The sequence below is a fragment of the Semicossyphus pulcher genome, unplaced genomic scaffold, assembly GCF_022749685.1.
Source record: "Semicossyphus pulcher isolate SPU_LCO1_2020_fin unplaced genomic scaffold, fSemPul1.0.p SCAF_8, whole genome shotgun sequence".
Taxonomy (NCBI): domain Eukaryota; kingdom Metazoa; phylum Chordata; class Actinopteri; order Labriformes; family Labridae; genus Semicossyphus; species Semicossyphus pulcher.
In genome coordinates this window covers 11,635,609-11,662,119 of record NW_027211759.1, presented here as the reverse complement: position 1 = coordinate 11,662,119, position 26,511 = coordinate 11,635,609, and the positions used below count along the sequence as shown (strand labels likewise).

General features: G+C 43.1%; 1 protein-coding gene across 6 annotated transcripts; it reads right to left on the bottom strand.

Moving 5' to 3' along the window:
• Nucleotides 1-577: 577 nt before the first annotated feature.
• LOC138613498 (coiled-coil domain-containing protein 136-like) lies at nucleotides 578-24,225 on the bottom strand. Of its 6 annotated transcripts, none has more exons than XM_069687184.1 (10): nucleotides 24,090-24,225; nucleotides 23,817-23,957; nucleotides 15,473-15,796; nucleotides 11,655-11,729; nucleotides 9,871-10,173; nucleotides 8,540-8,657; nucleotides 6,287-6,563; nucleotides 6,011-6,142; nucleotides 4,308-4,420; nucleotides 2,770-2,872 (listed from the first exon to the last, which is right to left on the bottom strand). In XM_069687184.1, the coding sequence occupies exons 2-10, from the start codon at nucleotides 23,866-23,868 to the stop codon at nucleotides 2,860-2,862; spliced, it is 1,407 nt and encodes a 468-aa protein (XP_069543285.1). In that variant the 5' UTR covers nucleotides 23,869-23,957; nucleotides 24,090-24,225; the 3' UTR covers nucleotides 2,770-2,859. The 6 variants fall into 6 exon arrangements, 5 of the variants coding, with proteins under 5 accessions (XP_069543288.1, XP_069543285.1, XP_069543286.1 ...); XR_011309725.1 differs by having other exon boundaries at nucleotides 2,853-2,872; nucleotides 4,308-4,371; XM_069687187.1 differs by lacking the exon at nucleotides 4,308-4,420 and having other exon boundaries at nucleotides 578-2,872.
• Between the last annotated feature and the right edge of the window lie 2,286 nt (nucleotides 24,226-26,511).

The following is a 26,511-nucleotide window of genomic DNA, read 5'->3' as shown; positions in this document are numbered from 1 at the left end:
AAGAAGGGATTTGGGGTGAAGTTGTTGGACAGATAGGCCCGGGGGCCGAGGCTCAATTGATTAGATTTCACTGGTGATCTGAATGTGACAGTCTGACCGTTAAGACACTTTCCATTTCTTTAGGAATAATAACTGACAAAGAACGAGACGGAAACCTGATTCAGAATCTGTTAGGAATATTTGCAGACTCAGGAAACTAATTACCTTAAATCTGTACGTGACAGAAAGTAGTTCTCTGAGGTTTTATGCTAACTGTACCCCATGACGAGGCCTGCTAATGCGTGCTACTTTTAAATACTTACACATGTTTAAAAACAGTAAAGCATGAGTGGTGGAAATGCAGTAATGACACACCAGTTCCTGTAAAGAGCAAATGTCTGTGAGCGTATGTCACGTCTCTGGAGTGAAGGTTATTAATAACCATACAACCCGTGTAATGTGATGCCAGCAGGGAGGCGATTCTCTCTCAGGTCGACTGCGTGTGATTTCATGAATGGGACGTCTCGTTACCTTATCCCTTTTAGACTGTGATTGCCTGTGAGGCCGCCTGCCGAGAAAAGAAAGCGCTCAGACATCATGTGGTGTGAGTATATTTATTTTCTCAAGTCATTTACAGTACAAAATAGACCTCCAGGTAACAAAATAGCCACAAGTATATTGAAAACAACAATGCTATCAATATGCAAAGCAACACTCAGAGGAACACTGCGATACAGGAGCGAAGTATGATAAAGTTAATATTCATGAAAGAAGCTCAGAAATAATACAAAAAATTATGTTCTGTTCAGACAACATTCACATATGTACCATTGCAGTCAATGGGAACCGGATTCTTATTGCAAACGGATCATATTTAAAGAGACAGTGACAACATTTGCAGTCCAGTGGCACATTACTTCTTAGTGTAAGTTCATATGCAGAAATAAGGTAAGTCAGGCATTGCTTATTAACGTTTTGTTTAATGACAAATGTTTCAGAGAGGATTTCAGTACATTTCTGGATTAAACGGACTGAATAAAACCAGGAGTCATATTGCTCTGTCAGGCAACTAAAGTCAAATGCAATCAAACTGCATGCAATGACTACTAACCTTTGAACAAAGAGGTACATAAAATGAGTAGCGATGCGAGCAGTTCCTCTAATTAACGTCACCATAAATAAACATTTACACGGCATATAATTTGGCTATCAAATATACGATGCTCTTTCAAAATAGAATAGACTTTCTACAAAGCTAGTACAAATGGATTTAAGAAATATCTCTCCCATAGTACTGTATGTCACATCTATTTACATGAAATACAAAGGAACAGAACCTACACAAACTATGTCTTGTGCTTCTATATGTTTCTTAGCATGCTGTTCTAAAAGAAGTTTCACATAAAAACATTGCACAAATGTAAACAATTTTAGAGTCTTTCCACATGTACATATATTTTTTTGGAATTGATGCTTAAACAAACTACAGTTTTCTGACATCTTCCTATTTACATACTTTGTTTTGGAACCACTGCCATTCCTTAAATGCCCTCACAAGAAACTAACCTCCATCTTTCAGTTCAGTTAGTTATTTAATCTAACTGTGTCTGTGTATAAGCTAGCTAAATAACCAAACACTTTGAAAACCAAGCAATTTCAATTCTGCTGGAGGGGAAAAGAAATATTTCTACACTTAACAAAATCCGAAATTAAAATCTAAATTGAATTAGAAAATATTAGCATAGCTTAATCGTTCTAAAAGTTGCTCCCAAAGTTGCTGAGATATTTTTACAAGCGCATGACAAAACTACAGGAAGTGTAAGCTGTGGGGTTGTAGAACTGCGAGCAGGTCAGATGAACCAGAATCACTGCACTGCCTTTCTTGGCTAAGTGATAATTAAAGGGGAAGGTGGGAGTTGTTTTATTTCAGAGTTAGACAAAAGACAAGAGTGGAAGTGACAGAGCCTGGAGCAAAGCACATAACCGAAAAAACACTGTGAAGAAGAGCTGCTCCAGCCTTTAGGGGTGACGTTGGGTTAAACATCAGCTTTATACACCGAACTTAGACTGACAGGAGATCAGTTAGCCATTCCTGCTCTCCTTCCAACTGTATTGAAAGAAATCACTGAGTTATGTGGAGCAGAAATACTGTGGTAGGATATTAATGATGTTAGAATGACGCTAATTCAAAAGAATTTTTAAATATAATCCAGTATATAACATTGTATTATTTGAGGGAAGCAACAAAGTACTTGAAAGCCAACTCATTAACAGCAACTAATTAACAAGAAACAAACTGCTCTCTCTGTTCGTTTTTTAGGGGATTTCAGTGCATTAAAGGCCTGACTCCATGTTTGTCTTTTTTAGCAGAGACAATATTTTAACAGACAAATAAATAAATAAAGGTTAAATAAATTCAAAGCCATTTGGTGCACATTACAAATCATTTCCTTCATTTTGTCACATTGATAGCTAAAGGAAAGAAACATAATATTCACAGACACAGAGGAGGACTGACACAGCACGAGCAGACATTTAGTGGAGCGAGATCAGTCCTCATGTGAGCTCTCTGCGGGCCGACTCATCATCACAGCCGTCTTCACTCTCAAATGATGCATCATTCTCAGTCTGTGCGTTCATGTAGTACCTCCTCAATAGAAACAACATTTTCTACTACACAGCTGTCAGCTCTGTCACATTTAGAGTATTCCAGTTCAGTCTATAGACACGGCCGGAGACAACAAGGGCTGGTCTGAAGCAGACGTCTGTCCCTGTGCAGTTGTTGCCCATCCAATCAACATCGGACGAAAGCTCTCAACAAGCTAGTCATCATGAGCAGCACTGCTGTGGCTGCAGTGATAGTCAAAATGGAGTTCCAACCTACCTCACTCCCCTGAGGGCAGACAGGAAAAGAGTGTTAAGAGTCAGTAGAGGACATCCATCAGCCATAGATAAACAGTAACAGGCTTTTAATAGTTTGACATTTTGGGAAATACGCTTATTTGGCCTCTTACAGAGAGTGAGATGAGAAGATTGTTTCCCTTAGTTCTGTACATTATGTATGGAGCTGTAGTTGGGAGCATTAGCTTAGCATAGAAACTGATAAAAGGATAAACAACTAGCCTAGCTCAGCTCAAAATTACAAAACGCATGTAATCCTGCAAGAACCTCTAAAGCTAACTATTAGCACGTTTTATCTTTTTTGTTTTTTCTGTAGGCATGTAGAAATGTAAAAACGACAAAATGTGTTTAAGGTTTTTTTTTGGGCTGTTCCTATTACTAGTCAAAACAGCAGCAGAGCCAGCATTTAAGTGCAAGGAGGGCCTTCTTGCACTTAAACGCTGGCTCTGCTGCTTGTCATGACAAGAAGGACTCCAAAGAAGTTAGCTTGCTTAGCCAATGAACAGCTAGTTAGAGCTCCTAACATCGAAAACCAGAGTATAAATTGTTGTTTTTACATTTCTTTATCCACAAAGATTAAACAAACATGATGTGTTGTCTTAAATAATGAGCTTAAAATGTGCTGGTATAGGATTTTGGACAGAGCTAGGCTAGCTGTTTCTCCCCGCTATTAGTCTTTATGCTAAACTTAGCTAAGCTAGCTGTCTCCTGGCGGTAGCTTCTTATTTGACACACAGAACATACGATTGGTATCAATCTTCTCATGTAACTCTTAGCAAGAAAGAAAACAAGCATATTTTCCAAAATGTTTGAAAGACTTATTCAGTGCCATTCAATCACATATGTATCTATAATTTGCCAAACTGCCCACCCGCCCCATGTCCACCTGGTATAAATGCTACATATTGTTGTCTACCGTCATTCACTGGAGATTACTTTAGGCAAATTTCATCAGTTAAGACCCTCCCATAATAACTAAAACTCTAAACTAATCTTAAGCAATGGTCTTTATTAAAGGGTCAGTTCATCCAAGTAACATTGGGACACTTGCGGTATCACACCATGCAGATTTAAAAAAGCCATGTTCCTCTAAGTCTTTTCATTGCAATGATTTATCTGAAAAAAATCGATGAAATGCATTGTCTACAGTTTTCATTGAACTTCTTACCTCTGTAGACATAGTCCATTTACACGAATGTCAACAGTGTCTGTGAATAATCAACAGTAAACAGGACTAAAGTTCAGAAAAAGGACAGAATTCTAACAAATTTTAACCCTGAGAAAATAAAACGCAAAGTATCTGCATAGCATGATACGAATGTAAGAAACTGCAGTGCCTTATTTTGGTGAATTGACCCTCTCATCTGTGTGTAAGAACCATACATAGTGTACGTTACGCATCAGATAGAGATAAGCTCCTCCCATACCTTGCCCTCTGGGACGCCAGCTCCGACAACCAGCACCAGACCACAGCCACTATTACAATCATTCCTATGAAGGGGATGGAGAGAACAGGGTGCTCAGACGAATGGATGAATCTCTGAGGAGGAAATAAAAACAAAGACAAGGACCATGGGAATGAATGGAATGGATGAATGAATGGATCGAGGAATCAAATAATAACACACGGATAAAAATGGCGTGACAACATCACAATGGTCTATAAAACAGTAGATTAAAGTGTGACATGGCTGTGATATAAAGGGGAAGGGTTGTGATGGAGTGATTCATATCTCCCATTAAACAAACAATGAATAACTTTATGGTGACATACACATCAACTCAATGTGAGTATGTGTGAGCAGTCCTGTGTGGCATTTATTGGCTGTGTGTGATGTTATGGTGACAGAAAAAGAAAGACATACAGGATGAATGTTTTCACAAGCACATGGTGGTATTTTTGTCTCTCTATCCTCATTTTGTACTTCACTTGTTTTAATGTTCTGCTAAATCTGTTGTCCTACAGGCTGAGAGGTCATGGACATTCAGAGAACAAGGACAGTATCAGAGACAGGCACGGGCAGACAGTTTGACACAACGCAGAGACATCTCATCACGGCTGTGGTAGACAAAACACAAAGTTTGAACTGTTGGTTTCTAACTCCAAACAAAAAAGGACCACACATAAAGTACTTTATATTGCTTAATTTTTTGTTTGCTATTAACAGTTTTATACGCATATTCCCTTTCCTTACAGGGCGCTTTTAACATCTATTTTATTTGAAACTGTTGCAAAAAGCAGCGTGCAAGATATTAAGTCGTTAGCGTTAGCTTTTTTCTTGCTTTTCTTGCAAGCACTGTGTACAAGCCTTATGACAATATGTTACCTCTGACACTTGCATTGACTGTCCAAGAATCATAAACTAAAGTTCATTTGCAAAACTAATCTTGCTGAACAAAATGTGCAAGTATCATAAACTTTTATGTGACATCAGGAAGAGGACATTAAATTTGGTGGTGTAGCGTTAACAATGTTGCAGTTGAAACCCTGCTGGATTTTGCAAAACCCACCCAGGACAATTGTTATGCAGGAATGGTGCATTTAATGTCCCTGCATGTTGATTTACAAACAGAATCTTATTAAATGGATAGATAAAAATATGAAATAGGTAAAATATATATATATTAGGAATTAAATATCCTTTCATTCGTTACCCTTTTTTAATAGAACAATATCTAACACCCGCATGAGAATCATTTAAAAATTAAAATAAGTGTTGCGGTCACATAGGAGTTAAAACACAGACACAGTGGGGGTAGAGAGGTTCCCCAGCCCAAAGCACACAGTAAATACTGATATGTGCTGACAGGCCAGGTCAGTTCATATCACAACATACACTGCTACAGTATGAGACACAGAGAAAGGTGGCTCAACAGACACAGGGTACAGTAGGTGTGATGTCAGGTGTTTTATATGTTAATTGAAGGTGGGTGCAGGGAAACAGCATTGTATATCTATAATCATGTAGAAAGCATTACTGTAAAACTTCTAGAATAACTTTCTATTTGAATATGAGAAAAACAAGAATGCAAAGCTAAGCACAAAATATCCTTACGTTTTTTTTTACATTTGTTTCTCTACTTCTGATTGCAGCTGTATACTGCTGTGTTATTAATGCCTGCCTCTTACCTGAGCCCCCTCTGACAGCTTCTCCAGCTCTGCCTTGCAGCGCTGCAGCTCCTCCTCCAGCTCTGCTCTCTCCCTCTGGCTGCTGTCGTACAGAACCTGCAGCTCCTGCAGCTCCATCTTCAGACCATCACACTGCAGGACACAACAGCCAAACTTTCAGTCTTTTATTAAAACGAATTTCAATTAAAATCATAGTGCCAAATATGAAAATAGTGCTGAGAATGTTTGACCCAAATCTGTCAATGTTTTATTCATATTTTTACAAAAGCATCTTACCTCTCTCTGAACCTTTGAGGCCTTCTCCTCCGCCTGCTTGAGCTGGTCCCTCAGGGAGAAGATCTCCCCGACGCCTCCGTTCCAGCCGGTTGGTGTCATAGGCTTCCCGTCAAATGAAATATTCTTCTGGATGGAGGCGTCCACCAGGCGACAGTTCTCAGACTGGGCCATGGTCATGTAGCTCTCTGTCATGACCTCATCGGAGCCCGTCTCTATCTCCTTCCCCTCTGTGCCCTCCCCTGCATCCTCCTCCTTCAGGGACAGGTACACACTGGAGCTGGACGAAAGAAGACAGCACATTCAGTTTCAGCTCAAATAAGCACTGAAAGCTCAAATTGTCTGTGAATGGCCCAGCTATGTCTGTGATCAAAGGCCAGTCATGGTTGCGAGCTATTGTATGGGATAAAAGGAGATACAGTTAGCTTTTATTTGCTTTGTGTTGTCAATTACAGAATGCACAGATTACATCGTGGCCAAGAAAAAGTCTGATAACTGATGGAGACAATGATTTTCAATTCATCAAAAAGTTTGTTTTTTTCTTAATGACCAATTGTCCAAAAACAAACCAGTCTTTTAAAATTAAATTAAAGGAGAAGCGAAACCGGGAAAAACAGTATATCATCACATTTAAGAGGGTATGTCATGAGAATGTGTGGCAAAGATACGGAAGCCCTTAGCAGACATTCATCCATAAATTTTATTTATTCAGTTTTCCCCCGATTTCTCGAGATCTTGACTTATTTTTCCCGTTATCTCGGGATAACAAAGCTGGTTTTCCCGTGATAACGACTTAATTTCCGGTGTTTTCTGGAGATCTCTCAATTTTTTCTCGTTATCTCAGGAAAACAACGCTGGTTTTTCCATTATAACGGGTTTATTTGGCCCATTCGAGATAACAAAGCTTGTTTTCGCAGGATACGTTTCCAGCGATCTAGAAAACAGAACAACAGGTTAGTTACTGTGATATTAAAGACCAGGACATGACATGCTGCCATTGTTCACACTAATGAGGTAATTTAATCTATTATGTTTGTTTTGTGCTTTTACAACTCTGGCGATACGAGGTATGTTCATCTTACGTTGGTATCTCGTGATAACGACATAAATAATTCGATGCTCAAATAAACTGATGCTTGTCCGCTAAGGGCTTCTGTACAAAGATACATTTTATTTGCAAATATTTCTTTAATTGTTGTAAATCCAACTCCAAGGTCCTTCTTAATGCTGAAACTTTGCAGAGAGGCCAGATCAATGCACATCCAAAAGCATCTTTTTTTCTTATTCTTTTTTCATTTTCTCACTCTATACTTGTGTATTATTAATTACCTGAATTTAATATCTTCTCTGTCTCTTCTTTTTCTGCAGTTAAGCCCCTGGCCGGCAAAGCAATTATTGACATAAATTCTCAGGAACGCCACGAGGAAAGATCTTCAAATTTAACACAACAGCACTCGCACTCAAGGATGACTTTATTGCATTTTGTTAACGGTTGCATTTTGTTGGTCAAATTCAGAGGTCACCATGATTCCTCAAAAAATGTTTTTCAAGAACTCAAATGCTTTTCACACAAACATCTAGAAGGATAAAATGATTTTTTTTAATTTGTTTTTTTAGGTAGGGTAAAGTGTCGACTTCACTGTGACATTTGTTTTTTTGTTTGTTTATTTAAATCTCCATTAGCTACTAAATGTAACTCTATCTACTCTTCCTGGGGTCCCACTGTCCCCTGTCCTGGCTTTAGTAACACTGTCGTCTTATGGAAACGCCTTTGAATGTAAACTGACTGGTCTTTTCCTCTTCCCATAAAGCACTCTGTGCAACTTCTGTGTTGATCAGAGCTATAAATAAAGTTCGCCATGCTTCAGATGTATCACAAGATGTTGCTCAACAGATGGAGTACACCCAGCTCCCCATCTGCTGAGGAGGAGTATGTGATGTGCTCAGACCAGCTTCTAAACAAATCTGGTGGGGAGATTGTTTTCAAGATCAAGGATGAAATTCCAACCTCAAAATTGTTGTTGATTAATTTTTCTGTCAATCTACCAATCAATTATAAAACTAATAATTGTAGCACTTAAGTCTAATCCCCTCCTATGATATTACACTTTGCCTGCAGTGAATAAACAGGTGGCCAGTCCTCTCTAAGTGAGACATGACGTGAATGGCTGTGACGTGGGGTAGTATTCCTGAGGGTGTCCCCTCCAGCTGATCCAGTAAGCCCAGCTGATGAGTGAGCAGTCATCGACCTCTCACCATGTCCTCTGTCTCTGCAGCAGCTGCAGCCTCTCAGAGATGCGTGTGTTGTCCTCCTTCAGGGTCTGACACTCCTCCTTTAGCATACGGCACTCCTCCTTCAGCAGGTCCACGTCACCTGACGGAGGAATGAAGATAAAGAACGATGACGACGCACGTCAAAAGAGCCTAACTTTAAGTTACTGCTTACTGAAAAAAAGGTACTGCTTACTGAGTATAATTAGTAATAGTAGTTATTAATGCAATAGTTCGACAATTAAGGAACTATGCTCTATCGATTTATTACTGAGAGACTGATAATTAGCTTGATACCGAATCTAGTACATGGCTGTTAAATATAAAGCTACAGCTAGCTTAGCCTACATTAGCTTAAAGGTTAAGACTGGAAAACAGCTAGCCTGACTCTGTCCATCAATAACAAAGTCCACCTTTTGCCAGCCTTAAGCTGAATAAGTAAAATATATGTTGTTTTTTCCCATTTGTACAAAGAAGAAAGTGCAAAAAAACAACAATTAGCATTTTAATGCTAAACTATTCTTTGGCCAGTTGCCAGGAAACCAGCGGCTGCTCCAGGAGGTTAGTGGTCCAGGCCAATACACCACAATACACGGCAAGAGAGCATGAAAGCATTTTACCCACATTATGCCTTTTAAAATGAACGCCAACTGCGAGTTTAATTGCACTTAAATATAAATTATATATTGGCTGATGTTTTTCAGGAAAGAGCACCACGATGAAATAATATGACCTCCCCTCCCTCAGTCCCACCCCTCAGCTGCAGAGCCCAGTGATGACATCATGTGTTAGAAGTGTGTGTCCCTCCTCGTGACCTCATCTCACTGGTATCCTGACGCGCACACACACACACACACACACACACACCACTCCCCTTGCAACGCTCAGCGAGCACATTTGTAATCTGTAATAATTATTAAACCCAACAAATGATTTATGTGCTTGACTGCGGGATGCTAACATGATGTGAGCTTTATAAAAGCACATCCACAGCACCACGCTGTGTTTTCACTATATCAGCCACAAAGACTGATTGTGGCCTATTTTTGCAAGTCATAAGTTGAATTATTTCCATTGTACAAGCAGAGAAAATCTGTGTCTTTCCCAATGAGAGCTGTTTACACAATGTGTGAAGATGAGGTGTAAAACCAAGACTTTGTATTTTAACTTTGATGTACTTCGTTGTAAGGAATAGAAGGTGTGCAAGCTACCTAACAACCTACATCCTCTGTCTTTTATTCTTGCACTCTTCCATTCCTGTTTTTTCTCCTCTATTACTACACTTATTTCCCCTCTCTATCCTCCTCCTCCCTCACCCTCTCTCCTCTCGGCCTCCCTGCGCTGGCTCTTCATGCTGATCTCGGCCCTCAGCGTGGTGATCTCCAGCTCGTACTCCTGAGTCTCGTCGCTAAGGCGCTGCAGCTCGGCCCGTCGGCGACACAGCTCCTCCTGCAACGAGGCGATGTCGTTCTCCCTCTCTGCGGCTGCCTCCTCCGCCGCCTGTTGGAGCAGGAGCACCTCTTCCTGAGCCACACGCAGCTCCTCCTGGGCCTCGGCCAGCTCGCTCTCCTTCTCCTCCTCCAGGCTGTCCATCTCCTCCTGCACAGAGCGCAGCTGAGCTGTGGGGCGAGGAGGAGGAGGAGGAGGAGGAGGTTAGATTGTCTTTAAGGGGTATATGTGTGGGTGAGATTGCAGTATCACAATGGATGTGTGTGTGTGTGTGTGTGTGTGTACGTGTGCGTGCGTGTGGTCATACCTGAGGATTTGCAACAGTGAGCCTGTTTGTGTGTGTGGGTGGTGTGTTTTTGCACGTGCATGTGTGTGTCGTTCATGCTGTATGTGTGGGATCAGTTTGAAAGAGGAGCTGATGTAACTGATGGTAACAGACTTTTTTCAGGGTCCGATTCAGATGATTAGTTAAAATATTCAGGATTTGAGGAAACAAAAATCTCTGCTTCTTAAAATAACAACAACAAGAGCGACACATTTTCACAAAACTGTCAGGAATAATTTGCAACCTTGAAATAATTCTCCACTCCTTTTTTAATTTTTTCTACTGAAAATATCTTACACGACTTTCCCTCCTTAATATCTTCTTTTATTTTTAATGTATTTGTCTCCTTCCTGCTCTCAGAGTCCCTGTTATTGTGAGGTTTTATTTCCCCCTCATAACTGAGCACATATTAGATCAGTAGTTACTAAATATTGGTTTTTATTTGACACTTGAAATAGATAATTGGCGCAAGGAAGATAATGCCACCAAAATCAATAATCCAAATTACATGCATTCAAAATGTTCCAGTCAGAACATCCTGCACTGTAGTGCTGTCTGTCTGAAAATATTCAGTAGAGAGCAAGTGGGACAATAGAAATCCATACAGTGACATTCATGGACATCCTGCTGATTCATGCTAACAAGCTCCTCTTCACTGTCAGCTTACGCTGTGAAATCTGTGAGTGAGACAAATGAACATACAAAATGTATGACAGATTCCAATATGGATTATTCTTCCTGTTTGTGTTGTTCATTGATCAAACTGAAAACTCATTGTTCCTCACCAGGTTTATTCAAAGAATGGGTCGTAGTTGTTTAGTTTTGTATTTCATGTGTGTTTCATTGTTCAGATCATTTCCTGTTCTACTTCTCTTGTGATGATCCACTTCCTGCCTTTGTGTGTTTCCCGCTTGATTGATTATGTGCACTGCCCTTATTGTTTTCACCTGCCTCTTGATTGTCTCACCTGTATCTAATTAGCCTCACCTCCCTAGTTTATTTAGTCTCTGTGCTCCCCTGTCTCAGTGTCAATTTGTCATATGTCTGAAGTCTATTATCGTGAAACCATTTGTTACCTGTTACATGGATTTTCCTCGTGGCTCCCTGTGTTTCCCATTTCCATTGGATTTTTGGTTATACCTTTTGTTGGATTGATTCCTTTTTGGATTATTTCTGTTACCTGGACTGTTCACAGTATGCCTGTTTGTTGCCTTATTGTTAATTAATTTATAAATTTGTCGTCTGCACCTGGGTCCTCTCCCTTTTTGTTTTAACCACAACCCTGACAAGAACTTCACTTGCTGAGTGTTTTTTTTATGCTGTTACCTTGTAGATTCTGAATCTGGCGTGTGAAGGCTTCAGCCTGATGGGCACTGGCTAGACGCTCGTCCTCCAACAGACCTGGTGGGGAGGAGAGGAGGGGAGAGGAAGTAGAGGTGAGGAGGGGCGAGGAGTGGGGAGAGAGATAAGAGCAAAATGTCACTTCAGCTGGCTGATAGAAAGATGACAACTTGATAAGTTGCTCAACCTTGAGACATGACCGAAAGACAGAAGCAGTTTGTATAAAATGTGAGCAGGAATAGTTTATTATATTAAATCATAGCTGTACGTTCATAACACAGACAGTCCTCTCCTGATTTTGAATCATTATTTAGTGCTTTTGAACACAATCAAGCAGATTATTTTGGTTGCTGTTTTCATTGCATTTTGTTTGCAGCTATTTTAATTTTCTTTATCTTTTTGGTACCTGTAAGTCTAATTAAACCAGCACATAAAATATTCACCTGTGGTTTTAATACAAAGATAGCAGCTAGTTGAATACAGGAGGAAGTCTGTTGGACCTAGATATTGTTAAAGGATTAATTCAACCACACAACAAAAAAGAAAAGAATATTTTCTGACAATTTTTGGTTTACATTTTTAAAATGGAATTCCAATTTTTTGATTGCTTTAGTGACGGTAATGTTGGACGGTCATGTCCCCCTGAGCTGAACAATATCATGTACAAACATTCATTCTGCTAGTGCCACCATCAGGTCAAAACTAAATACATTCACATTCAGGACATCTCTGCAGCACAGTGTTTATTTCAAACACACATTTCAACAAATATCGAGCCTTGCGATTTCGATAAAATGTCCATTAACTGTTCAGCCTTAATTTGTACTATTGAAACTAAATCTGAAACATGATCTACCTTTGTTCATTGCTGCAAAGATAGCCCTCCCCAGTCAGCGTTAGTGAATATAGGTCCCTGGCTGACCCCTTGTGATCATGCCAGCATGCTGACAATAGTATTTAGCCTAAGAATAGCCTCAATGAGTCATAAGCAGGGATGTTAACTCTTAGTTTAACATTTAAAAACTCACTATTAATGCTTTTAGCAGCACAAAGAGTCTGATCACCTCCATCATATCAGTGCAGAGGTGGCAATCTCAAACAAACACTACAGTATCAGTAAGATGTTTCGAAAGATCAGTAACATCCAGTTTCGATTTCTCTTCTACTGTTGCTAACACATTTCCCGAGTATTTTTCACCTCCTGTCCGGGCTTTCTCAGCTGCGTCAGAACTTTTGGTCACAAACCCCTCACCCCCTGTTTGTCTTCTTGTGTCTTATAACAAGGAATACATCGCTAAAGTGTACATTGTTAGCTTGTATTACTATTAATCTAAAGTCAGACACTCTACACCTACAACCCACCTTACGTCATTCTGATAACATGTAAACTCAGGACCTCCTCCCCCTCCTCCCCCTCCACCCCCCAACAGCTGTCAGCAGCCTGAGCAGCTGACTGGTCCCAGTAGGAGTTGACCAGTAGTGATTCCTGTTTGTGGTCTATAGGACGCCCCGTCTAGAAGCTTCCCTCAGTACGTGCGCAGTTGTCTGAGGAATACCTCTACCGCTGCCAGACAAACAACTGAGCTCACCACGCCATGTCTTTAAGTATGACACTCAGTCATATACACACACTCATAAGTATGCGCGCGCACACACACACACACACACACACACACAGTGAGCTCACTGCAGCCCCATACCCGAGGCCTTACTCACTGCCAGTGTCCCTGAACGTTGGGCTCATCATTTCTAAGGTGTGATGTGATGCTCCATTTAGCGGCTGTGAGGACCCGACCGTGTCAGTGACTGCACATAAACATTTACGCTTCTACGTGTTCAACTAGATTGTGATGAACGGATGATGTCTGGGGTGGAAAGTGAAGCTGTGCAGGTAGAGAGAAGAGTTTTTCTCCCGTGGTTGTGTCTAAAGAAAGACATGACTTTAGTCATTGCTCGAGTTCTCCCGAACAGTTACCCATAACCATGACATCTTTCAACATATAGGAAGTTGAAACATAAAGAGGGAAGAATTCAGATGTTCTAAATTTGTGGAATGCAAATTGCAGATAAGCATAAGGGTTGGGCTCACCCATGCTCATTCCTGGGTTACAAGTATAGACCCAATGCCAACCTCCACACTCATAGACTTTGAGGTGAGTTTCCGGTAAGTGTGTGAGTGCTTACTGCTGTCCCACGGTCAAATCACCAACGGTGTGTCCGAAACCGCATACTATCATACTAATCATACTAACCGTGACGTAAAATTGAGTATTCCCATCTCATAGTATGCAATTTTGTGTATGCGAGAAATGCCCGGAAGTATACTAGATCGGCCCGGATGTTTGAGTATGAGACGGGAGCTCACTGCTTGTACTCAACCGCCCCAAAATGCATTGCGGCTATTCCGCTTCTACAATGGCGGAGATGGACCGGAGATCAGACCGGACATACGTAAACAATTAAGTCACATGATACGGAGAAGACGGCTCTGAGTATGATGCCAACGGCATCCTAATAGTCAGGTTAGTAGGCAGTATGCAGTACACACTGTGTGAGTACGCAGTAGGCAGTACGTTAGTATGCGGTTTCGGACACAGCACAAGTGTGTGAGGGCTCTGACGCGGACTTTTCAACGCCAAATTACGGACTTTCCGTGAGTCCGCTTATCTGCAGACTTTCCTGTGGGACTTACCCAGAGTTCATAGCGAACTTGACGTATACAATTGTGATTGTCCAGCCCCCCACGTAGTATTCAATAAAGTTTGGGGGGGAAAAAAACAATAAATGTAAACATTGCGAGCATGGATGGTGACGTGAACCGCAAATACGTTTTATCTGTAAGTGACAACCATTAAATATTCGCAATAGATTGACAATAAGGCCTTTCTGAGTTTTGATAAAATGTGTAAACACTGTAAGACACATACATGCTGGAGGTCAGCTTATTCTCGTATTAAATTTAATGGCCCATCTGGTTTCCAGGCAACGTGTGATGCCATGATAGTGTGTCCCATTCCTCATTTTTATGCAGTTCTCAAACCCTCACAGACTTGCACACTGCTCGCCTGACGCCATTAAAGTCTGTGAGGGTTCAGTGCTCAGGCTTTAGGCGGGGGATTGAGATTAGGCCCTAATGTCAATATACGGGCCTACACTTGATTGGATAGTATGTCAAGTTCCAACTTGCTGTACGGCATTTTGTATCCACTTTTTGGATACAGCCTGCCACTGTTTTGTCTGCTATATTTATGCATGCACACTATCGGTGCCGTGCTGTGGCTTGCTTTCCATTCAGCTTATGTTTATGCAGGGGAAGTGGAAGCAGCAAGCCTAACAATGTGGTCTGCAAAGCTCTGCACGCTTGTGGATTGCAGTAAAGAACTGTACAATAACAAGCTACACCCTGTGCAGATGGCGATGAATTTCCCCCATTGCTCCTATATACGATCAAAGCAGACTCCAGTTCAGGCTAATTGCATGACAACTGCTGCTACAAGAGCTACAGGGATTGTTCCAGGGGTTTACTGTAAATCAGACTCAAAAATACATTTGGGAGCTTTTGTGATAAAGTGGGGAAGCTGTGTTTTTCAGCTTCTTGCCCAAATTGTCATAATTCCCCTTTAAATGCCGGCATTTAGCCCAGGGTGGCAGGTGGGTCTTTACCTTCAGTAGCACAGATCTTGATTTCAGGTCTGTGAGTAAATACTGAATAAAAGATCGCGATAGAGGAAGATGAATGTTTCAACACATTAAATAATGAACGATAGTCTCAGTGGGACTTGAATCAGGGCCGGAGGTCTCACCTTGCAGCTCATGAAATGCCTCCTGGTGTTTGTTGGACGTCTCCCTGGCATCGTCCAGCTCCAGCAGCAGCTGCAGCACCTGGGCCCTCAGCTCCTCCAGCTCCTGCTCCTCCGTCAGCGGCTCCTGCTCCTCCTCCTTCTTCCTCTTCTCCTCCCCTTCGCCTTCCTCCTCCTTCAGCTTCTTCTCCTCGCCTTCCTCCTCCTGAGCTCCCTCCTGGTCCATCTCCTCCTTCTCGTTGTTCTCCTCCAGGACGCCCCTCTCCTTCGCTGTGATCTCGTTGTCCATGGTGGGGCTGCACTCTGCTTTCAGATCGCACGGGTCATCTGATGGAGAGATATGAGAGCGGTATTAGAAAGGGACGCCTGATGAGGAAAGAGATTTACAGGTGACACCTCTGTCATCAGCCAAACTCAGTCATGCTTTCACACGGCAGAGATTTTCTTTTGAATCAACAGCACCATCTTGTGAGGGAAGTGGAACTAAGTCCTTCTTACACCAACCTTTATTCCACTCATGTACTCCAATTTTACACTAATTTGAATACACAAAATTACTGACAGCCCTCTTATGAAATTTTAAATGAGCTTTTGATAGAAAGGAAACAAGGAATCCATTCTCCTGGGGAAGATTCAAATCAGATTTCAATATAAAAAGTAAAGCTGTCTAGTGTGTAAAAGTTTTGTTGGATGTCAAGTGAGACATTATTCATTATAACACGTGTTGATCATAATTGATCACGGTGTTAAGACACATAATGTATATAAGTGTTATTTTCTTCTGTCTACACTTTGAATTTGAATTTCTGACCAGTAGATGGAGTTAGTTAGCCGACACAATGCGCAAAGAAAGGGAGGGAGGCGGGCCCGTATGCTGAAGCCATCACAATGACTCACCACTCAGCAATGCACCTCAAAGTTCATAATAACACAAGCTACCACTCATAGTAAGACAGATGGGGCTAACACACGCCCCTGTTGTTTCACACTTTGTTTTGGTTTCTCTCTGCAGCTGTTGTTGCGAATGCTGCTTCCTAGAGCCGCAAAGATAAATGCAGAGCAGGTCAGAAAACTAAAAGAGAGGGCATCACGTGCAGCACAATAAAAAGGCAGCAAATTCCAACTTGAAAGACAAGTCCTTTTACATCAGTCAGATTAGATTTTCTGTGAGGCAGAAAAAGCCAGAGCTAAACGGAGATTATCATCACAGTGTTAGTTTGTTCGCAGGTACAGCCCTACATGCTCCAGTTACTGCCCCGTCCCAGGAAACTCTGCTGTCATCTCTCACACTGGCCATCGTTTTTTTTCAGATCTCTCAAAGTTGCGCCCTCCAGGGTCAAGTCCATCTCAGAAATAAATTGATATGTTGCATCACACATTCATGTTGGAGTGGTCTCAGAGTGCCTGGAGATTGCTGTGTGGACTGAGAGAGCAGTGCGAAGATGAGAGAGGGGTGACGGTGTTTGGAGAGGAACGGAGAGATGTGACAAGAAAAGAGGTGCAGCAGGGGACGGAGCGAAGCATTAACTACAGATCTACCTAATTAAGAGCGATGCTCACCGGTGTAATCTTGGCTCAGGGGATGCCTCCATTTCTTGCAGTAATTATTTCTCTGCCTTGTTGTTCCCCTCACAAGAAGCGACTTTTTTCCATCACACTCGAGCACACGCACCATATTTTTTATTAAATCTGCGTGACATTAGCGTCCTTAATGCTTCCTGTCTCGCAATAATGTAAATTTGAACAATGAAGCCCCCGAGAGGCAAGTGAGAGGCTTCGTGCAGGCTATTTTGTCATTAAACTTTGATGCTGCTGTAATGAGTAAGTCATAAAGAAGAGAGCTATAGTGCTGTGTGGCAGTGAGAGAGCCGGGGCTGCTTGTATAGCCGGCGGCAGCAAAAGGCCATCAAGAGACAAAAAGGCTTCCCACTGAATATCACTCACAGCCAAATCCCTGGGTTGTCTAGCTCAGAGTTTAATAAGTCGGAAAGCTTTGGCTCATGTGATATGCATTGTGTTTAGCTCTTCTGTTTGTAGACAGAGCACCCAGACTGTCCTCCAATGGGCACAAACAACATGATCAGAGGCAAAGTGAGACATAGAGATGTTCAGAGTATTTGTTCAGTACTCTTCAGATACCAGTGTGATATAAAAATGTGATCATATCCGTGGAAAAACAGACTGTTGACATTTTGCTCGCTTCGACTAACATTACACTCTCTGCCAGCACCACAATGTTGTTGTTTGTTATCCTCACACAACACCTGAAAGCAGTTGATCTTTGGGGGCTAATTGGTGATTGTAATGGGTTGATGCACTGACTGCTGTACTCACCGATACTGATACTGGTCTTCTAATGTGATACTGTAATCATCATAATGTGATAATAGTGGAAAATCACTCCAGTGTACCCTGCATCTCGTCCAATGACAGCTGGGATAGGCTCCCCCGCGACCCTGAACAAGTGTAGATAATCGATGGATTGACGAAAAGATCAGCCCAGAATCAGCCCCATTCTCACCAAACCAGATCCGGGTTTTTGCATCTGTGTTGGACCGATATCTAATAAAAGTATCGGCTCGGCGCATTCCTACTTTTTTACAAACTTTTTGAGCTAATGCCGGTAATAGTGAGAGAAAGAGTTTGGAACAGTAGTGGAAAATCAGGTGATAAACACATCCAGAGAGGATGCACCCATCTGACTTTTTCTGATACCTGGTTTTGGGTATTGGCCGGTACAGAGCACTGATCTGACGTCATAAATAATTAATAAAGCTTTATGCCTCACTGTTTTAAAAGAGGATAATTTTTTATGCAAACTTGACTTTTAAAAACAAAATGTAACACATTTCTAGATTTTGCAAGTAGCCTTGAATTGCTGGCATAGCATACAGCTAATCCTAGCCCTTTTTACACTGCGGTTCGGCCTCAGCGTCGTAACGAAGCTCCGCCCTCATGCAGCCTTTGCCAATTTACATTGAATTAAGCAACGCTGGCATAAAGCCGCCCCCAGTGTGTGGTGAGGTGCAAATGAACAGCACATGCTTCATGTACACACACACACAAGGCGCTGTTCCGCCCTGCCGGCTCCGCTGTTTATCCTGACCCTGACGCTTCTGTTACGCCGCTGTTCCTACTTCCAATGCCGGCTCAGAGGCGGATCGACTTTGCCCAATGTTTTACAAAGAAGACGAAACATAACCGCCTTGAACTGGCAGTGTAAAAGGGGCCTCTGTAATCCTTCTGATAAGGTGTGGGAGCGTTCTCCTCCTCAGAAAAATGGCCGCCATGCTGCTGATACATGAACGATGGGGGAGCTGCAGTGGTTAGCGCTGTCGCCTCACAGCTGTTCTTCACACAAACTCACACAAGGGTTCCTGGTTCGAATCCCGGTTCGGACAAAGTGGGCCTTTCTGTGTGTTGTTTGCATGTTCTCCCTGTGCATGTGCGCATGATCCCGTGGCAGGATAAAAGGTATTTATAATGAATGGATGGACGAAAAGATCGGCCCAGAATCAACCCCATTTTCACCAAACCTGATCGGGCTTTTAGCATCTGTATTGGATCGATATCTGATAAAAGTATCGGATCGGTGCATCCCTACTTTTTCGACCCTCCTGTGCCTGTTTATTATATATTTTTTTGCATCCCATTTCCAGTGAGCCCAAGAGTCGGCCTACTTAGCATTTTACCAACAGCTTGTTCCTCATTTCACTCCTAGAAGAAGCTTTCTCACCTCACCTTGTGAGTGAAAGTCAAACACGTTGTGCAGCAGAATCATCTGCAGCGACACCTGTGATCACTCCTCTGCATACTTGGCACGGTGCTGGTCTTTACTCAAGCAGGGATTGCATTAGACATGGACGCCGCATGCATACGAGAGCAGGGACGGGCAGAGGACTCATCTCAGGAGCTGGTGTTACAGCTGTAGGGAGAGGACGGCTTTATCTGTCCACAGCACATTCCCTCCTAATCACACTGCAGCAAAACACACTGAGAATGTCACTGCAAACATTGTGCCACTTGAGAAAAGAGACAACAAGCAGGCTGAGTGTTTCTTTGTCTGCGTCCCTGAAAAGCTGTCTGAGATTAAATTTAAACATCACTGTGGCGACACATAGCGCATTGTGCTGCTGCTGATTTTGGTGCTCGGAGATGGAATGAGTGTAATGAAATTTGCACTTTGGGAAATTGAGGACAGAGGGCGGGTTTTAGCAAATAGAGGCACGCTGGGACACGGGACAGGGAGCCACTTTAACCGTCACCACGGGAACCAATTTCTCCGTAAAACTATCAGTGTGATTCTGCAGTTCTGCAGTTTAAATATGCAACTCAAACTCAATCTTAACGTGCGATAGAATAGATAGCAAAATGCTAACAAAGATGCGCCTGCAGAAGAAGCACATTTTACCTCAGCACATTTAACTATCTTGATCTCCATTTCTGCAGGTGCTACAATTTAAAATGTTGAACTCAGCACTTTTTTTACGTTGCAAATTCATCTACTTGATTCCTTCTCTGTGCCTGTTAGCCGTCTGATTTTACGGTGTTGGAGGGAACATCTGGAGTCGAATCAGCTGTGAAAAGAAATGATGGCTCACTGAAACAGGAGCTGGAGGCTGTGTGCAGGTGTGATGGATGCATGTGCTGATTCAAGCTTGATTCAAGAGAAGACAGGTGGTGATGCTGGCAGTGTGAGTAGCAATTATGTGTGAACACCTCTGTGTGCTCTTGACATTTACCTGTTTATATGTGCAGTATGTGGACGTGCAGGGTTAAGTTTCTCTGTGTCGTATGACCTCTGGCCCACTTATGGTGAGCTTGTGTACATACATGCGATCACACACGTCTGCGATGTTTGAACTGCATGCGTTAAGCATCGGTATGTTTGCGAAGGATCTCTGCGGCTGTGTAGGAGGCCATGCATAATGCACACCACCCCCTCCTACCCCAGCTTTGAAGCCAGCGCAGCACTGATGCTGTAGCTTTTCCCTGCACTGGCACACTTCCTCAGCATCACATAACACAGAGCAGGGAGGGAGGGAGGCGGGGGGGGGGGAATTGAAAAAGGCGGAAAAGACTGTGAGAGCAGAAAACTACAATAAAGAGATGCAAGGATGGAGATGGAGTTCTGATATGGCCTGGGGCGACTCAAGCTGCTGCCTTCGCCAAACTCGCAGGAGTCAGGTGAAGCTGTGCACTGGCTCATCTCCATGGTGACCTCTGCGCAGCACATGGAAAGTCACTGTGGTAATAAAGCTGTGTTTTTGTCCACACTTTTGCTTACCATGGAGACCGTTTGCTTTTCCCCCACTGAGAAGCTCAAGCGATCTTATCTCTCCGCAGTGAGGTCAGCGTCTGATGAGATTTGCTGACTTCAAACTTCAGCTGAGGGGCGAGCTACAGGGGCGAACGCCTCGCGAGGCTAAAGTGAGTTTTTATCTGCTTCTCTCTTTGTACTCGGAGCCTTAAAAACTCCAGGGAGAGCCATGAAAAGAGAACAGCAGCAGGAGAAGAAGCAAGAAGAGAAACAGGGACCACAAGCAGCAGAGAGTCGGACTGACTTAATTAGCCGCTCTGTTATTTAAATGGAAAATCCATGTTTGCACTTTCAAAGGGAAGTACGAAAAAGTGGGTCAACGCTATAGAGATGCATCGTAGAATCATGCGCTATAATTTGGCCTCATTAGATGAACATGCATAAAAAACTGTCAGTTTGTGCGAACTGAAGGTGACTGATTCAGGGAATGCAGTTTGTGCATGTGTTTGTTGTGTAGCTCTTCCATTTAGGGACAGCTAAAGCATGAAAACAAAAAAGCAATCTCTCCAGAAGGTTTGACATCACTTAAATCACAGCGAGAAAAGGGGATACCACAGATCAGCACAGAGCTGCCAGATTCAAAAAAGGATAAAGACCCAGAGGGAGACAGAGAGCGAGCGCTAATGATAGGTTGACAATGCCAAGCTTTTCTGCGAGGGAGGAGAAAAGTTTAAAGGGATCCATAGAATACGCTGCAGGAAGAAGCCCCACGAGTTCACAGAAGTTTTGAGGACTTTTCCATTAGGCAGCCAAAAGAGAATAAAAAAACATGTGACACACTCGGTTTTCTGAGTGCCTCGAGAGCCTGGTTTTAAAATAAAGCGCTGAAAGTCTGATGGGAGAGAGCGGGGATAGGGCGTTGCAGGAATACATGTCACATTTGAGGGCCTTTGGAGCGCAGAGAGAAGGAGCTGGAATGCCTGAGAGTGGAAAAGCATGCAAGATTTGTTTTCATTCCCCATGACGGGCCATGTTAAACACTGATGTGAGAATCGCGCGTTCTTGTTTTTCTCAGAGTTCTCCGCAGCTCCAACATCTACAAAGTTTGTCCGAGGCAGCAACTCTGCTGTTTATTAGTTCCAGAGAGCTGAGAGGAATCCTGTTTGAGCACCCAGGGGAAGTATCACTGCTGATGCGAGTTTCACAACGTGAGGGCACAACAGTGGAGAGGAGTGGAGGGGAAAGCGGGAGAGGACAGAGGAGAGAAAACGCTGTGTGGGCTGAGGCTCCGGCAGGTGCAAAGGTTTGTGTGTCTGTGCAGGCGCACGCACATGGACGCGTGTGTGTTGGAGGGGTGCGTGGGCGCTGAAGAGAGCAGAGGATTGCGATTGAAAGAGGGGGAAGAGATATCGAGTGGGAAAGCGGAGAGCAGGATGGAAAGAGATACGGTCTGCGACTCGTGCAAGTGGGAGGAACAATATGGTGCGCCGATGGCTGCGAGATACACGGCTTTAAAATGTCAAATCAGCCCCTGATGCTGCTTCATACTCACTAGTTTGTGTTGGAGTGTTTGTACGAGGTATATTTAGCAGGTGGCTTTAGAAGCCTTTCTTGCAGTGCAGTGTGAAATTGAGCATTGAAAATATAGCCTAGAAAGTAACTACTATTCAGGACAAAGCCACTGTTTGTATTTCAGAACAAAAGATGGCTCAGTCTGAAGAAGCCAGACTGGTGTCTGCCTAGAATTGACCTCAGTCAGGACAGAATGAATGCCCTTTAATCCATTTAGACCCCAGAGTCTGTGTAACTCAAAAAGATGCGAGTTAATACCAACCATCACTCCATCCACTTTTCTTTTTGCTCTGTGTCAGTCCTTATTATGGTCAATCAGTCAGGATTCACGCTACATTAAACCAGACACTTGCCATCACTACACGCTGAATTTCCGGCTTTAAGAGCATGCCTCAGGCTGTGATGAAAGGAAACAGGTCCCCAGAGTTAAGACAACAGGAACAGGCTTGTTAGGGAGGAAGAATTTCCCCTGAGACAACATCTCTGTTGGTCAATACGCAGGCTTCAGCTTAATGCGTGTAATAAAGGGAATTACTCACTGTTCAAAGTGGGTTAATAAGTCTGCAGCTCACTCTGCAGAGTAGGAGGGAATTAAGAATTAATCCCCCAAATGCATGTTATTAAAAGTTCAATTTTAGGACGCAGGAAAAGGAAGCCAGATCTGGCAACCTGGCCAGCGGTCAGAGGGCAGCCGACCTGTGTGTCTCTCTGAGCCCCTCAGCACCAATAAACATCCTCTGAGCAGAGTCCCACACAGAGCGGCTCTGTCCGCACGGCCGTTCACAATATGCACAAAAACACGCTCTTCTTCTGTGACAGACACCAAAAAACATTCCACGCATTCTTCCCTCAACTGTTGCGCACAGATACACAGCACAGATTCTGTATGATAAAGTGGCACGAAGTAACAAAACAAGCTTCACATCAGCTGTTGAGCACAACCGCTGGCCTGTATGGAAATCCAGTTTTTCCACGAGGATTAATTTGTGAGCTGAAAACAATCGAAGCATTAAAGATTTAAAAGATGAACTACAATAAAACCCACACTGCATGACTCCACATTGCATCAATCCAATAACATATGCACGAATCTAACACAGCCCGCACTAATGACTACATTATTTCCTGCCTCTGGCTGCCAGACGCCCATTACCTGGCAGCTCGTAGCTTCCATCAAATGTCCACAGATGCCATAGCTGACAGTAATGCCCACTCAGTCAGCCAGTCTGTCAGCTCCACCACAGCTCCTAATAAAGACTGCCTTCCACAATAATCTCCCTGTGAACCTCCTACCACCTGACCACCTCTCCTCACATCTCCTCCGCCTCCTCAGTTCACCATCCCACCCCTCACGCTGCCAGTAAACACTCTTTCTTAGCAGAGATAAACATCGACCTCCCTCTACCTTTTTTTTGCCGTTGCCTGATCACATCTGATCTGTAGTGCAGCGCTAAAAATAGCCTCGCTGCATCCGACTGCACATAAACACACAGCGACAAACACAGCTGCACAGACCTGTAGAGTCCAAAGCCTCCTCGATGAGTGGAGGTAAACGCAGTCCATCCATAGCCCCCCTGTAGCCGCAGCAAAGAGGGAGAGACAAGAGGAAGAGAGAGTGGGCGAGAGAGGGTCAGAGGCTCCACACGCCCACCTCAGCTGCAGGGTGAGAGAAGGGGGGGGGAGAGAGAGAGAGAAATACACGAAAGTACTGAGCGCAGAGTCAAGTACTCTCTCACACACATTCAGGCTTCAAATGCACATTAACCCACACACACAAACAAGCTGTACCTCGGGAGAATTTGGGAGGATCCGGGGAGCTGAAGGCTGAGCTCCGGAGCGTGGGAGAGATGCCGAGAGGGAAGAGGGGAGGAGCAGAGTGGAGGGAAAGATGCTGTTTTCCAGACGGCAAGCTCCGTCTCCCTGCACACATAGACCTGCCTCTCTCTCTCTCTTGCTCGCTCTCTCTATCACACACACATTCTCTCTCTCTCTTTGACCGTTTTACTCTGGTAACTATTTTTGCACTCTTCTTTTAACTTCTTCCCTCTTTTAAGTGCCTCTTCTTCCTCTTTTCCCTCTACTTTTGGATATATACTAGAGATATAGAAACTACTGCCAACGTTGCACTTACATGATCTAACTAAGGGACGGACACACACAAAAACAACACACACACACACACCAAAACTGGGAATTAAAATGAGGCATTCAAATGAGCCTTTGATATCATGCTAGAACTTATTAGGTGTGAAATAATTTCATACGCTCTATCCACAAGTGTGAAGCAGTTGGCAAAGTAGTAGATCTCAAGTGGATGGCGATGCATTTGGCTGCCAAATGCAACATCTATTTATATTTTATCAACTACAATTCCAACTGGCGTGTTTAGTTTACTAATGCACAAAGTTGATGATTTAAATATATGTCATGATGAGTGCAAACAGATGAAAATGTGACAACAAACAGATTCACAAAGCCAGAGTCTTTTCTTCTCTGCAGGGTTCAGCTTTCATCTGTGATGTCCTCTACACACACACACACACACACAAGCACACATTCTTACTCAAACACTCGTGTACGTTCGGCCGGGGGGCCCCCAAAGCAAACTGAATCTACCTATAATGAGATCCAGACAGGCTGCTGCAGTGGATGCTGACTGCTACCCCTGCAGATTACTGATCATTTCCCCTCCATTGTTCATTTCCTCCCCTCCTCTTGCTCACTCGCTTTCTCTGTGTTAACAGGTAACCAACAGTGGCTCTCTTACGTTATAAACAGCATCCGAAACCCCCCCCCCCCCGTCTTTCATTTCCATCTCTGCCTTTCACACACATATGCCTGTCTCTCTTTATGTCTCACCTCTCGCTCTCTCTGTTTCAGCCGTTATCACATCTGGCAACACGTGTGCATTACTCAAGGAGCCAGAAATGTGAGGTGTGCTGTGAAACAAGCTGAAAATATGTCAGCGTAGAGCGAGACAGAGGAAACGGAGGGCCAGCCTTACCGGTTTGCTGGCCCAGCAGGAGGATATTCTTATCACAGCACTGTCAGAGAGCAGGAAGTGCTTTGCAGACATACACACACACACATATATAGTCAGACACACACATTCTCATTTAGAAGCTGCAGAAATCAGAAAGAGGAAATGTTTCCAAAAAAAGCAGAAGTTTCTACCGGAAATCGAAAATGCACAAGGTCTGAAACTCCTCATGTGCTTTTTTGTACCTGTGATGAACTGCAAGTGATTTCTCACAGTAACAAGCAACAAGGGACAAAAAGTACAAGAGTGAAAGATTGATGCCTATTTATGAGCACTTCCTTCTCTTGTTTTCTACAGCTTTCCTCATGCAGCTGTTAACCCACACATAAGGTGACCGAGCGTGGACTTGAAGTCAACTTGAAGACTTCCTACAGTCTGCTTTCCACAAACACTAACAGCCCCCCACACAACACAAACACACACACAGGAATGGAGAGCTGTGGAGTGGAGAAAGTTGGCTGACAAGGTGTTGATAATGAGCTGACAGTTTCTGGCTTCAATCCACCCGTGTCAGTCCAGTGTGGCAGGAGCCTCCGTGGTTGCAGAGCAGAGCGGGCACAGGAGGAATGCAGTCAGATAGCATCAACTCGTGGTCACACACTCAGATATTTCTCACTGTTTGTTTAAAACTGCTTGCCGAACTAGAAGGGTGAGATGTATCGGCCTCGAGACAGCTGACCATATTCACACACAGGCCATTTTCCTCTGACATCATACTCAGGATTAGAAGCTCAAATGCTGTTTTCCTGCTTTATTCTAGGTTCCATAAACAACATAGAGACTCTGAGAAACTATTAGCATTTTGCTGCTTCCCAGCTGTTCAGCAACTTGGAATGGAAAGTGAAAATCTGGAGGAAAATCCCGCTATATTTTAAGATAAACACATATTTAAAAACTGACTAGCTAAAAGACAACAGCTAACATTGGCATTCATCCACTTCCTAGCGAACATAACCATTTGATAGTGTTACATAATATCAGAGGAAAGGCTTACATTTCTTGATAGCAGTTATGTTTGCAAGAAATTTAAGCTAACACTAATATTAGCAAGAAATCTAAGCTAACAGTAGTGTTTGCAAGTAATGTAAGCTAATAGTTATGTGAGCAAGAAATGTTAGCTGACAGTAATGTTTGCAAGAAATGTAAGCTAACACAAATACTAGCAAGAAA